The sequence below is a fragment of the Xyrauchen texanus genome, chromosome 3 (genome assembly GCF_025860055.1).
Source record: "Xyrauchen texanus isolate HMW12.3.18 chromosome 3, RBS_HiC_50CHRs, whole genome shotgun sequence".
NCBI classification, from domain to species: Eukaryota; Metazoa; Chordata; class Actinopteri; order Cypriniformes; family Catostomidae; genus Xyrauchen; species Xyrauchen texanus.
The window spans coordinates 19,896,739-19,911,507 of record NC_068278.1 but is presented as its reverse complement, the minus strand read 5'-3'; the positions used below and the strand labels follow the sequence as shown (position 1 = coordinate 19,911,507).

Sequence of the window (14,769 nt, the reverse complement as noted above, 5' to 3'; positions counted from 1 at the left end):
TATATATATATATTAGTATAGGCTTTGTAGGTTTGAGTTTTGGTTTTACCAGCTATATATAACTTTTAAGTTAAACATGTTAACTTGTTTCCCCATTTTAATCAGAGAAAAGTCTATATCAAATAACTTTATTTTATTGCATATGTACATATAACATTGCTGTACATTAATATATAATGAAATATACAGTTTCTCGAAACACAACAATAAAAGTCAAGTGAGGGCATGGCACTGCAGTGGGCATTTAAGGCGTTTCTTTCATGTCTAAAATGTCCAGAGGAATATGAATAATAATAATAAATGTATACACAGTACACAAAAATGACATCATGTGAAGAGATCTCAATGCACTAGAAGTAAATGTCACGTAATCAAGAATTAGATCAGAGCAAAACATGGAATGGTCAAATTCAAATCAGTTATGATGTAATGAGGCACATGGAGGACATTCAATTAATACTGTAAATGACAGCTGTCATGCCATGTGCACTTAAACAGGAGCTTATGAACCTTAAGGAAAAATTTATTTAGACCTCTAATATGAATTATTATAAACAACAAATAAAAGCTGAAACAACTGCCACTACATGACCTCACATTCTCATAAATAATACAGAATGTGGGTCTCAAAACAAGACTTTTCAGAAAAAACATCAATTCATAATTAAATTCGAAATGCCAATCAGACAGTTTTCTTGGACATTTTGTGAGCACAACCCAATACTTTCATAAAGTTATCCAGATCAAATAAGAGCTATGGTTTTTGTAATCCTATTCAGTTTTACATGGAAATAGGACCTACTAGTCTTATTTCCATGTAAAACTATGTAAACTGCACTGTAATTATGTTTAAGCAAGGTGATTAAATAAATGAAACCCTATGAAACAAAAACAAACAAACACACTAAACAGTTCAATTACATTTGGGAAGCCTGCATGTGCAAAGTTTCATATACTATATAGTAATTTAAATGAAATGCAAAGTGATTTAACTGGAGGCAACTGGTCTTACAACTCCAGTTACTATCTTAACAATCATCAATTGACAGTTTGATGTTGCTATTGTGATTCAACTAAACAGCATTCATTTCTCTTTTAATATGTAGGTACCACATGTGCTAATCATTCTTAAATACAAAGAATGCCCATTAAACTAGCCCTTTATAACCTCCATAGTTGTTGTGTTGCAAAATCAATTACTCATGCCACAGAAGACAAGCAAATCTCTACCTCATATTTCAGCATCATTATGAAAAACTGGCATTCATTTATTATGACCTTATCCGTCCATTAGCGTTTTAATATGATGGGTGTAGCTTTGGAAATAATTTCCAGTGCAATCCTATTCCTTGATGAATAAATAATGTATAAATCAGCGGTTATTGGGGGGTTATCAGGCAGGGGTCAAGTTCTTCTCACTGGTCAGGGCTGAAGGTTTGGCCTCGTGTCTATGTGGTCTGTGCTGGGGACTGCTGCGAAGGTTACCATCCATCTGTTACAAAATATCAACACTTAGAACCAGAGGACTGGCAGTGGTAAATACAAAAGACATTTAAGACCAAGAGCTGAATTCATTGATCCATGTGCAAACTGCATTTAAATCATGTCAAAAGTCTAGTCACACCTTCTCATTCTTTATTATCCCTATCATCCACATCCAGTAAAGTAGTCAATACCATAAAATAGCATAAATAAATAGCATAAATAGAAGTATGGGGATTATGTATTTGTAATTGTTTTTTAGCTTTTTCCAAAGTAGTCGTTTGCTTACTTTACAGCTCTGCACACTCTCAACCAACCAATCTAGTCTAATACATCCGTTTAAAAAAAGAAATATGTAGGCACAATTTATGTACGCATCTAAAAATTAAGTCTACAAAAGATTTCACAGCATTTAATGGAATATTCCGGGTTCAATACAAGTTGAGCTCAATAAACAGCATTTGTGGCATAATATTGATTACTACAAAAACTTATTTTGACTCGTCTGTCCTCTTCTTTAAATAAAGCAAAAATCGAGGTTACAGTGAGGCACTTTAAGCTTAACTTGTATTGAACCCAGAAGTTTCCTTTATGTATCAGCCTTTTTTTTTATCAAAATGTTTTTTAAGCTCATGAGAAACTTCAATTCAGTTAAGTGTGTCCAGACTTTTAACTGGTAGTGCGCATACTGCGATTCAGGTATGAGATATGACATTTCATTTTCAGTGACATTAAACACAGCAGCAAATAAGCAGATTTTCCCAAGACCTTTTCAATAAGGTTGGACTCTTTGTTAACAAGCTGTGTCAGTTTCTGGAGGTTTGCATCAACAGGATCATTGGAAGCCGTCGGTGCGCCTAACAAAAGAGCAAAGAAAGAGGAAAGAAAAGACAGGATGCTGATTCTAAAGAGAAGCAGATGTTTTCTCGCACATGGGAGAAATGTTAGTGCAGATTTAGAGTGTAGCCAAAGAGACATACTGTAGAAAATCACTTCATAGCCACAAGCCCCAGAATGATGATGTTATTACTGTGTTTTAGCTTTTGCAATGGACAATATGTCTCAGGTTCAAAGCAATAATAACGTAATGAATCATAGAGGTGTAGTTAAAGGAATAGTTCTCCCACAATTGGAAATTCAGTCATAATTTACTCACCATCATGTTGTTCCAAACCCATATGACTTACTTTGTAGAACACAAAAAGAGTTATTTATGGCAGAATGGCAGAGCTGCTCTTATACATACAGTTCAATGAGTGTAGACACAATTCTCGGTGAATAACTTATATTTCAGTCAATTCCTCACTCAAAGATATCATATGGCTTTAGAAGTCCTGGAATATAATTCACATGTCATATGGACTACTTTTATGATGCTTATATGGTGTTTTTTAGCAGCTCTGACATTCTGCTAAAAAACTATTCCTTTGATTTTCCATGGTCATGAGGTTGAGTAAATTACTTTTTGGTTATGTAATTCTATCTAATTCAACAGTAAACAGAGTACATAAACAGCGTTGTAGATAAAACAATAAAAAGTCACTGTGTATTTTGTGGTTTCATTATTAATGGACTACAGGAGCTGTGACAGTGTTCTTAGAACTTACCGTCCATTTTCTTCTCAGCTGTGGCATCGGTAAAGTAACTTTTAAGGATGGTATTGCAGAACTGGCACAGATTATCAAGCTGGTTCAGGTGCTTCTGAAGTTGTCCGCTGGGCAGAGGGGCTTTAAGGAGGGGGGCAATATAACCAAACACAAACGCATCCAGGCTTGTAGGCCTGGCAGATAGAAAACACTGTGAAATTCTGGTTAACACAAAAGATTGCATCTATCTCAAAATATCAATTATAAAACCACTAGTTCTGGTCCTGAATGCTGATTTGTCAATAGAGCATTTGTTCTAGTTGTGCTAAAATACACAATATATTATACCAACTATGATGCAAAATACCTGTTTATCTAACTACTATTAGGCCAACTATTAACCTAAGCACTAGGTAGGTTTACATGTCAGGGACTAATCTTCTAGTGGAAGGATCACTCTTAATGAATTAGATTAATAAAATAATGATTTAATGAAAATTATTGACAAAATGAAATTAGGTTTTAGTATCACATTGATTTACACATTCACTTTTCTTTACATAGTGATTTACTTTTGACAGGTAAAGTATATAGAGTAAAATTTCAGCACTTTCAAAATCTGCAATTAATTGTGATTAAACTAATTTAATTGACTGACAGCACTAATAGAAAGCTAATACATTTTACGGCATCAAATCTAAATAACTCACGTGTTTCCAAAGAAGTAGTTGGAGTTTCCAAGTCTGTGTGAGAGTAAATTCAGGCCCTCTTTGGCTTCACTGTAGATCTAAAAACCAATTATTTTACCAACCATATGATTTTTACATCGATTATTATGAAACATGACAAATACAATCGCACATTCTTTGATTGTGTAACATCACACAGGCCACATCTCTGGTTTTTACACTCTGTGGATCTATGGTGAAGAGTGTTCAGGAGAACAGACACTCAATCCAGAGAGAGATTAACTGTTTTCCGTCTCTTAAACCACAGACATTACTCAGACAAACCCATGATACACTTTAGATTACCATGACATTGAAAAACAGTGTAGATGAATTCAGTGTCCTGCAATAACCAGCCAGGAATGGATCTAAATTGCATGGTGGATTTGCACACAATGTCTCTATTACTAGGTAAAATTGATGCTTATGGCAGTTTTCAAATCACTGAGAGAGAATTAATGTGGATCTAGATTCTCATACCTTTCCCTCTACCTCTGTGATGTTAAGCAATGGCGACTCTCCTTTGGTCAGTAATATACGCGACAGAGCCAAGCTAGCCTGTCGACCCGGTACAAAGAAGTTGAGGGGGAATGGACAATGTGAAGAAAACCAGGGCCGGGTCAGGTTAGCATAATTCTCTGCATCCACCCAGAATGTGTGTAGCTAAAAAAAGAATGACAGACACACAATTCAAAACTTGTTTTGCAAAGCCTTTTGGAGACCAGAAATACAACTGTTAAATCAGTATGTGAATTGCAGATGTACCTACCAGAGCCGGTCGCAGTTTTTCCTCCAACAGTGCAATATAAGCCATTGTATCTGCCCCTTCTTTAGCGGTCAACTCATAGTCTGCATTGAATCTCTGTGTGGATTAAAAGGCACAATTTCAATTATGGTGAATCTCATGGAAACATGTCCAGGTCACATTACACTGCAAAATGAAATACATTTTGCAAAATATATATTGAAGAATATTCTCGGACTACTAAAATCCATTGCGTTGTGATTTTCATAACAATTAAGCCCCCTAAAAAAATATTCTCATTCCCATAGTACACTCTGACATTTGACTTGTATATTCTTTGTAATATATCGTGATTTTTTTATTTAAGTCAGTATAAATGAATGGCAGTATAGCAAATAGTACCATGATGTATAAGTACTAGAGGCTGATGGTGGATTTTGCAGATAACTAATGTGGTGGAAAAGGCAGATAACCAATTAATCAGTCAATAGGTTTTAAAACGATTTAGGATATAGTATGTTAAAAAAAATTCACGTTCCTTACTAAAAAAAAAAAAAAATCCCAGTTGCAGTTTATTGTGCAACCAAAATCACAATAACCAGAATGATTTGAAGAATAAACGAGACTATGAACTATGGCTGCACTTTTATGACGAAAATCATTATTGCAGATGTGTTCCTTTTTATATTGTAATTTAAGTATGTAATTATTCATTTTGATTAACATAATTTACATTAAAATACTTATTTTGTGTGGGGCAGATGCATGCCATTTTATTTATGAAGGCAATGCATCAAAACAATTTGAGAACCATATTCCTGAATTGCAACGGCTATAATTGTAATCACGATTACTTTTTTCGTTTAATTGTGCAGACCTAGCATGAACAAGCCAGAAATGCACTTAGCAGAGTTTTATTTTAAAATTATGGGTAAAAGTATACATTTTTACCAACTAAGCAGTTTTTAAATTTATTCACCAGATTAAGGATTCTGTACAGCCGTGGCCAAAAGTATTGGCAGTGACATAAATGTTGTGTTTTGCAAAGTTTGCTGCTTCAGTAACTGAAGATAATTTTTTCACATGTTTCTATGGTATACTGGAAAACAACGATAAGAGTTTCATAAGTTTTAAAGGCTTTTATTGGCAAAATCATTCAATTTATGCAAAGAGTCAATATTTACGGTGTTGACCCGTGTTCTTCATAACCTCTGCAATTCACTCTGGCATGTTGGATATCAGCATCTGGGCCAAATCCTGACTGATGGTGATCCATTCTTGCTTTATTTGTGCTCAGAGTTGACCACAGGTTCTCTATGGGATTAAGATCTGGGGAGTTGTCTGGCCACGGATCCAAAATTTCAATGTAATGATCTCTGAGCCACTTCATTATCACTCTTGCCTTGTGACATGGTGCTCCATCATGCTGTAAAATGCACGGATCATCACCAAATTGCTCCTGGATCGTTGGGAGAAGTTGCTCTTGCAGGACGTTTTAATACCGTTCTTTATTCATGGCAGTGATTTTGGGCAGAATTGTGAGAGAGCCCACTCCCTTGAATGAAAAGCAACCCTACACATGGATGATCTCAGGATGCTTCACTGTTGGCACAACACAAGACTCATGGTAGCGTTCACCTTTTCTTCTTCGGACTATCGATTTTCCAGATGTCCCAAACGGCCGGAAGGGGGCTTCATCAGAGAAAATAACTTTGCACCAGTCTTCTGCGGTCCAATCCTTTTACTTCCTGCAGATTTTCAGACTTCTTTGCTGCCCTTCTTGACACCAGGCCATTGTCCAAAAGTCTTCGCCTCACTGTGCGTGCAGATTCACTCACACCAACCTGCTGCCAATATTGAGCAAGCTCTGCACTGGTGGTGACATGATTCCATAGCTTACTCCTCAGGAGGAGATGGTCCTGGCGCTTGCTGGACACTCTGGGACATCCTGAAGCCTTCTTCACTGCAGTTGAACCTCTCTCCTTGAAGTTCTTGATGATCCAGTAAATGGTTCTTTCAGGTGCAATATTCATTGCAGCAATTTCCTTGTATGTGAGGCCATTTGATGCAAAGTGCTGATGGCTGCATGTCTTTCTATAGAGGTAACCATTGTGAACAAGAACACAACGATTGGAAGCACTTCTTCCCTCCTATTATAGCAATCAGTCTGCTCTTATAATCCAATCAGAGTGATTTCACCTGACTAGTTTTCGTTCACACTTTCCCAGGTGATGCTGATATTATTAGTGAAATTATGTTAGCTGGTCATTTTGTGTCAGGGTCAAAAAACATTGAAATTTTGTGATAAAGTGAATTTTTTGGGAGAATTAAGCTTTTTGCAATTATTTTAAATGCCTCTGATCACTCTGCACAATAATCTAGAAAAAATACTTTATTAACAAACAAACTCCCATGAGGGGGAAACCATCCCGTATGGGAAAAAAGAATCCAGGCTGGGGCAGAGGTGAAATGACAAACATGACCAACCGAACTGAACTGGAACCAGGAAGGTGTTCAGGACCGAGAAGAACACTGGGAGACAAAAACAGGACCAACAAGATAACAAGACAAACTAGCACTAAACAGCAAACACGAGGAGGCTAATATAAGGAGAGAAATCAAGCTGGTTAAAAAAGGGCAGGTGTAACTAATGAAACAATAATGAGCAAACAAGGTGGCTGGTGTGACGTAAGACAGAGAAGCATGTGGCAATAGAGAAACAATAACAAGTTGGCATATTCTCACAAGAAGGCAAAACATCTGATTGGCATGAGCGCACATCGCCAAGATAACGAGACGATATACACTGCCAATCAACAAACAAGACGAGAAAGGACACTTGTGTTAGATCGGCCACACACACATCCGATACCTTACTGAAGTGACCTAACCTCAGCACAACATGAAGACAGCTCGCAACCTGGGCGCGCAGCACAAAGTGAGCACAATGCGTGAGAGACAGGCACAAAGGCCGACATAGATTATTGAGGCAAATGCATGCAGCCAAGATGACACAAGTGTGATGCACCCACATCAATAACAGACAGACAAGGAGTATGAATGTCTGGGTCCCAGACACCACACTCAAGTCATGAAACACATCAGACTGAAGAGCACGTGGCAAGGAATAAAACAGAGCCTGCTTGCTCACACAAAAGACAGACATAGGCAGCAAGTGAATCATCAGTTCTTGAATTTCGTTATTTGGAAGCAAGAAAAATGGGCAAGCATAAGGATCTGAGAGACTTTTACAAGGGCCAAATTGTGATTGCTAGACGACTGGGTCAGACCATCTCCAAAACAGCAGGTCTTGTGGGGTGTTCCTGATATGGTCCAAGGAAGGACAACCAGTGGACTCGAAGCATGTGGGGAGCGAATGCTAGCATACATACTTGTCCAATCTTACAGAAGACCTACTGTAGCACAAATTGTTGAAAAACTTAATGCTGGCTATGATAGAAAGGTGTCAGAACACACAGTGCATTGCAGCTTGCTGCATATGGGGCTGCGTAGCCACAGACAGGTCAGAATGCCCCTGTCCAGGTGGTTTAAATGTTGTGACTTACTTTCTTCGGTGTGTGTGTGTGTATATATATATATATATGTATATATTAAGGCTGTCGATTTAATGCATTAAAACGTGTTAAAAAATGTACGCAATTAATCGCAATGCCCGCACTGATTTGGAAGATTCCTGAGAAATGCAAGCATGTAGTACCACCTGTTTACTCCAGAGGGCAGTAAGTGAAATTTCAGCTGTGTGGCAATGCGCAGTTTATACAGTGAAGAAAAACACCCTTGAGCAGCAGAACAACACAGACATGCATTACGTTCTTGTGTTCAAAACACTTGATGGAGCGCAAATCCGAACTAAGAGATCTCAAGGTGTGTTCTAAGTATTAAACTATATTAAACTTGACACAGTGACCTAAAAATTTTATGTTTATGATGCAACACACCCGAGACGCTACACAAGCATCTGTCTGACGCAGATGTAAATTGACGGTTCTTAAACAAACCCTCATGATAAATCTCCAACTGATTGACACATTCATTTGTGAAATGGATTGTTGTGAACTGTGTGCCAATGATTGACTTATGATCGATAATATAGTAGTAAACAATACATTGTATTCTAAAGCCACTTTTTGTATCGTCTTATCAATGATTAACTCTTCTGCTACAGGAATGGTTTTTAATTATCTGAATAGTTTTTTATATATATATATATATATATATATATATATATAGATTTTAATATTTAAAGATATCTATGTATCATTATTTCATCATTGTATATTGAATTATTGTTATGAGGGGCTTTCTCAGCAAATATTTGTATATGCGATTAAATCGCGATAATTAATCGGGACACCATATAATTAATTTGATAAAAAATTGTAATCGATTGACACCCCTAATAAATATATATATATATATATATATATATATATATATATACCAGATCACCAGATACTTTTTTTTTTTCCATTATTATTATTATTCACAAAATAGGAAGTTGGAGACACATTGTATGTGCTTAAGGATCTCACATTTTCATGTAGACATTTATTTTTATTTCAATATAACCATATTTGAATTGACGTGAGGATAAAAGAAAATGAATATTGTCAGTCAGTGATTGCTTTTATTTCACCTCAAGAGACCACTATTATATTAAAGAACCAAGTTGTTCGAACTGTAGAACTCTCCAGCGCTGGTCACAGAGGAACATGGGGAATAAAAAAAAATCAGCATCTATCAGCACCAGTGAAAAGAAATCTGATATATCGGTTTACCTATAATAAATTATTTACCATTTAAATTACAGGTTATAGTATACGCATGTATTAAATTATATATATATATATATATATATATATATATATATATATATATATATATATATATATATATATATACACACACACAGACACTGGCAGCCAAATGTTTGGAATAATGTGCAGATTTTGCTCTTATGGAAAGAAATTGTTACTTTAATTCACCAAAGTGACATTCAACTGATCACAATGTATGGTCAGGAAATGTAGGACACAGTTTTGGAGTGTTTGTGTATGTGGACATTTTGAAATGTTATGTTTTAAATTGTATTACTGTGACGCACTTTGGTTAACTGTTGCTTTAAATGCGATATAAATAAAGCTGAGCTGAGATTAGAGCACAGATGCTGTGATTTTAATTATATAAATATATATTTTACATGATTCACAATGGATAAGTTCTCTGCTTTGTCATCTCATACAATGTGAATTATTCTCAATGTTAGTGGAGTTTCTAGTGGATGAGAGGTTGGATTTATTTAAGGTACACATCTCTTCCACAGTAAGATTGCAGCCTTTATCGGTTTAATAAATCATACTAGGGCATTTCACGATTTTAATTTGATTCATTGTCCGTTTCAGTGTACAAGAAATAACAGACCATGCATTCAAATTCAAAGTATTTTAAAGCTGTCGTGTGTTAGTCGGATAGATCACCGGATAGATTCAGTGCTCAGTACTACACGACACTGCAGAAACACTGGTACTGTTACATGTTTTTTATTTTAGTATTGACTTGGTACTGAAGTACCGCTACTTTTAACATCACTAGTCTGGACATTAATAACATGAAAAATTGGGGGCCTGGGTAGCTCAGAAAGTAAAGACGTGGACTCCCACACCTGGAGTCATAAGTTTGAATCCAGGGCGTGCTGAGTGACTCCAGTCAGGCGTCCTAAGCAACCAATTGGTCCGGTTGCTAGGGTGGGTAGAGTCACGTTGGGTTAACCTCCTCGTGGTCACTATAATGTGGTTCTCGCTCTCTGTGGAGCATGGATGCCTCGGAGAATAGCGTGATGCCTCCACACATGCTAGACCTCCGCGGTAAGGGAGTTTGACTGTCTCGGAGGCAACTGAGATTCGTCCTCCGCCACCCGGATTGAGTCACTATGCCACCACGAGGACATAGAACGCAATGTTCTATATATAATGAGATATCTTCATGAGATTCACTCATTAAAACTTTAATAAAAAATCCAGGGAGCATAATCATCCTATCCGAACCACAGAAACAACATTCTTCTGACACTGAAATCCATATAATCAGTTACTTTATGAGACACATGAGCAGTTTCGCAGAGTAAATTAGGTTAATTACCTTCTTTCTCAGGAAGTTTAGAATCCGTGTTGGTTCTGTGACAGTAGATCCCTCATAGTGTAGTTGTGGCACTGAGGCTGTGGAGGGAGAAACATGTCATACATGACAGCTGCAGCCTAACTGTCAAAGAGCAATTCTACACTTGCCCATACTGTATCCCAACTTAACTCATGCACTTCTAAAATGTCAGGCACTCACAACAACACAACATTTTGAAAATGACATGGATGCTTGTGGTTACATAACAAACTTCCATCATATATTCACACACATTCCTTACTGACCTGTTATAGTTCTCCATGTCCAGTCAACACACTTTACTGTAAGCTTGGCCCCCGCAAATTTTGCATACGCCTATGGGACAAGATTAAAACATATCAGGTAAAAAATAATGTATTTATAGCAAGTGAATATTGATAAAAATCTCTATTGACACTAGGACTTCTATTATGCATTTTCTACAAAGGGTTATCCAAATAGATATGGTGACTTAAAGTCAGCGGCAACTAAAAGCTCCAGATGCATACAACACAAGCAGGTATCTATCATCTGTTAGAGTCTATATGTAGGAGACACCACTAGTGAAAAGCGTTTAAAAAGTGTCCATACCATCACATCATATCATATCAGCAATTCATCTGACCTTCAAGACATAAAAAAAACCCAGCAAGCAGTGCAATACATATTAGCTTACTACTACCATAATCAACCTTTATAAACATGCAATCGATTAATTTTGCATTACAGCTACCTTAAAAAGATGCTTAAATTAAAAAACGTAAAGTGTGGATTTTGTAACGAGACTTTTATTATTAACCAAAGTGACACTGCTAACTGTAGCTATCGTGATCTCAGGACACGTCTCTAAAAAAATGCATCGATATTTCTGAATAAATATGACAGTGCGAATATCTATACAGGATACAAGCTTTTAAAACTGCCTGTATATTTACCAGCACGATGAGAGAATCTGTGTGGACCGACGGAAGATCCCAGTCGTCTCCCCAGCAGAGCAGCTCTATGGGTTCCGCCATGTTTGTTTGCATGATTGAGACACATGAGATCGCACAGCATGCAGACAATCCTCCTACCACAGTCTCAGCTTCCAGTAGGATGTAAGAATGCATGTTTATGGAAATGCATTAATGGAGAAAATAGTACGGCGGCGTTACCACGGTACATTAGCCTTAGTTTAGCCATGGTATTTGTAAGTAAAATCATATAATCACAAAATTAACGACGGTTACTACAGTCATGTAATAATTTTCGTAAGGGATGGTAACAGATTGTAATACCTTGGTAGCCATGATTAACATATTTATTCACCATATGGTATTTTCATGGTACTCCAATGTACAGTTGGCTAGACCAGGGGTTTTCAAATTTTCTTATGCCAAGGACCTCCAAATATGAAGTGTTGCCAACTATTTTCAATGGAAAGTAGCTAAAGCCTGCTCGAAAAGTAGCTAAACGTCGCCAGATGACGTCATGCGTCATTAGCATATTAATGACGTCATCGCGTCGTATTTGCATTCTGCTTAATTTGTCGGTACTGTAGCCTACTTCAGTTTATAATAACGGTTATCTCCCCTAAACCGTGCTCATACTGTTTTTATATAAGTATTTAGCCGAATGTCCAGTAAAACGGTTCTCAATTACATATTTTCTGTTAGACAATGGAACGGAACAGAACTTAGCTAACGTTACATGTTTATGAGTTTGAAGAATGTTTATTGTTGTGTTTGGATAAGTAAAATGTATAGAGTCTGTAAATATACAATCTGAAGTCGGCGAGTTCAGAAACCGAACCGGAATGAACTAAAACTCTGATTAGTAGTGAATATAAGCGCATGCCAAGAAAAAACGGTCAAATTAAATGTTTTGAATTAAAACAAAGGAGAAGGCAGCTGCTATGTGATCACTGATTGGTTCCTGCTAACACAGCGTGCACATGCGCAGCTCATTCATGTCTATGTCCGCTGGCCTGCAGTCAACGGAATGTGCTGCTCCTCTCAGCCGCTCACTGAACAGTGCAGACGCAGCGGGGAAGTAAGACCTCACGCTTGCAGTACTGGCGATATTTGGAATTTGGAAAGTTGCTAAGGTTTGTCCAAAAAGTCGCTAGATTTGTCGCTAGTCGCTTTTTTGAAAAAATGTCGCTAAAGGGGTCTGAAAAGTCGCGAAAAATAGCGACAAAGTCGCTAAGTTACCAACAATGAATATGATGATCCCCTTACGACACCCTGTTTGAGAAAAATAATAAACATGATCTTATTATGACAAAAAAATAATTGATTTTATTTGTGCCATTGTACTAAAACAAAATTAATTATCAAAATGTTAGATGCAAAACATTTATTTTTATTAATTAGGTAGGCAGTGATCAAATTTTTTCCCCATTCTGATGGTTTATGTTAACATTAACTGAAGCTCCTGACCCTTATCTGCATGATTTTATGACACTCTGCTGCCACACAATTGGCTGATTAGATATTCGCATGAACATGTAGATGTACAGGTGTACCTAATAAAGTGCTCAGTGAGTGTATATACACTATATACAGTGTTGGGCAGATTACTTTATCAGGTACTGGTTACAAAATACATGACAAAAAATGCAATCAGTTATGTAATCTCATAGATTACATTTTTGGGTAATCTATTCAAATTACTGTGAGTAATATAACATTTACTTTTTGATTACTTTCAGCCTAATTTTATTTTATGTCACATGCATTTGTGTAGGATAATTATTTTAACATAAAAGTACAAAGAGGAATAAAATGTATTACATTCTTTGAACTATTGTGTAGCCTACCCTGCTGGCAGGATGGCATCCACTAGATTGAAAATGAATTGACAGCTGAAAATGCATATCAGAGCAAAAACCTAGCCATGAGGTCAAGGGAGCTGCCTGCAGAGCTCAGAGACAGGCTTGTATCAAGGCACAGATCTGGGGAAGGCTAAAAAAAAAACTTTGGCTGCATTGAAGGTTCCCAAGAGCACACTGGCCTCCATAATTCTGAAATTATGAACAATCAGGACTCTTCCTAGAGCTGGCCACCTGGCCAAAATGAGCAATCATGGGAGAAGGGCCTTTGCAAGTTTGACTAAGAACCCAATGGTCACTCTGGTTGAGATCCAGAGATCATGTGTGGAATCCTCTTAGTGGAAAACACAGCGCAAAAAAGGACTCAGACTGAGAAACAAGATCCTCTAGTCTGATGAAATGAAGATTGAACTGTTTGGCCTCAATTCCAAGTGCCGTATCTGGAGGAAACCAGGCACCTGCACAATACTATCCAAACAGTGAAGCATGGTGGTGGTAGCATCATGCTGTGGGGGTGTTTTTCATTGGCAGGTTTAGCGGTAGCCAGCTGGTAGGTAGCTGTGAAGTGTGTAAACCTCACTTCCCTGGCCTCAAGAGGAGAACTAGCGATTGACGCTATAGGCTGTAGCCTTTTGCCTCCTCGTTAGTGCGCCCTCCTCCCATGCCAGAGACCCCTGTTCGAATCCCGCTTATAGCTGGTCGAGCAGGACCGGTTACACAGGTACTGGTTGACAAGTCAGGGTTGAAAGAAAGCTGAATGCAGCAAAATACAGAGATATCCTTAATGAAAACCTGGTCCAGAGCGCTCAGCTCAGGACCTCAGACTGGCTCCACCTTCACCTTCACCTTCCAACAGGACAATGCAAGAGTGGCTTAGGGACAATCTGTGAATGTCCTTGAGTGGCACATCCACAGCCCAGACTTGAACCCAATCGAGCATCTCTGGAGAGACCTGAAAACCGATTGGTCCACCGATGGACCCATGCAACCTGACAGAGCTTGAGAGGATCTGCAGAGAAAAATGGCTGTAAAAAAGCTGTAATCGCTGCCAAAGGTGCTTCAACTAAGTAAAGGGTCTGAATATTATGTCAATCTGATTTCATTTTTTTCTTTTTGATAAATTTGCAAAGTTATCAAAAATCTGGTATTTGCTTTGACATTATGGGGTATGGTGTGTAGATTGATGTTAAAATAAATGTTTAAAGCATTTTAGCATAAGGCTGCAACATGACAAAATGT

The 14,769-nt window shown here is 37.4% G+C and overlaps 1 protein-coding gene across 2 annotated transcripts; it reads right to left on the bottom strand.

The window, feature by feature from the left end:
- Nucleotides 1-60: 60 nt before the first annotated feature.
- Nucleotides 61-12,179, bottom strand: LOC127625240 (metaxin-3-like). 2 transcript variants are annotated; one of them, XM_052100405.1, is made up of 10 exons: nt 11,996-12,179; nt 11,654-11,802; nt 10,985-11,054; nt 10,701-10,777; nt 4,566-4,658; nt 4,277-4,459; nt 3,779-3,855; nt 3,090-3,262; nt 2,251-2,339; nt 61-1,492 (listed from the first exon to the last, which is right to left on the bottom strand). In XM_052100405.1, exons 1-10 carry the CDS (start codon nt 12,027-12,029, stop codon nt 1,394-1,396), a joined length of 1,044 nt encoding a protein of 347 aa, XP_051956365.1. In that variant the 5' UTR covers nt 12,030-12,179; the 3' UTR covers nt 61-1,393. The 2 variants fall into 2 exon arrangements, with proteins under 2 accessions (XP_051956365.1, XP_051956373.1); XM_052100413.1 differs by lacking the exon at nt 2,251-2,339 and having other exon boundaries at nt 11,996-12,177.
- Nucleotides 12,180-14,769: the final 2,590 nt, after the last annotated feature.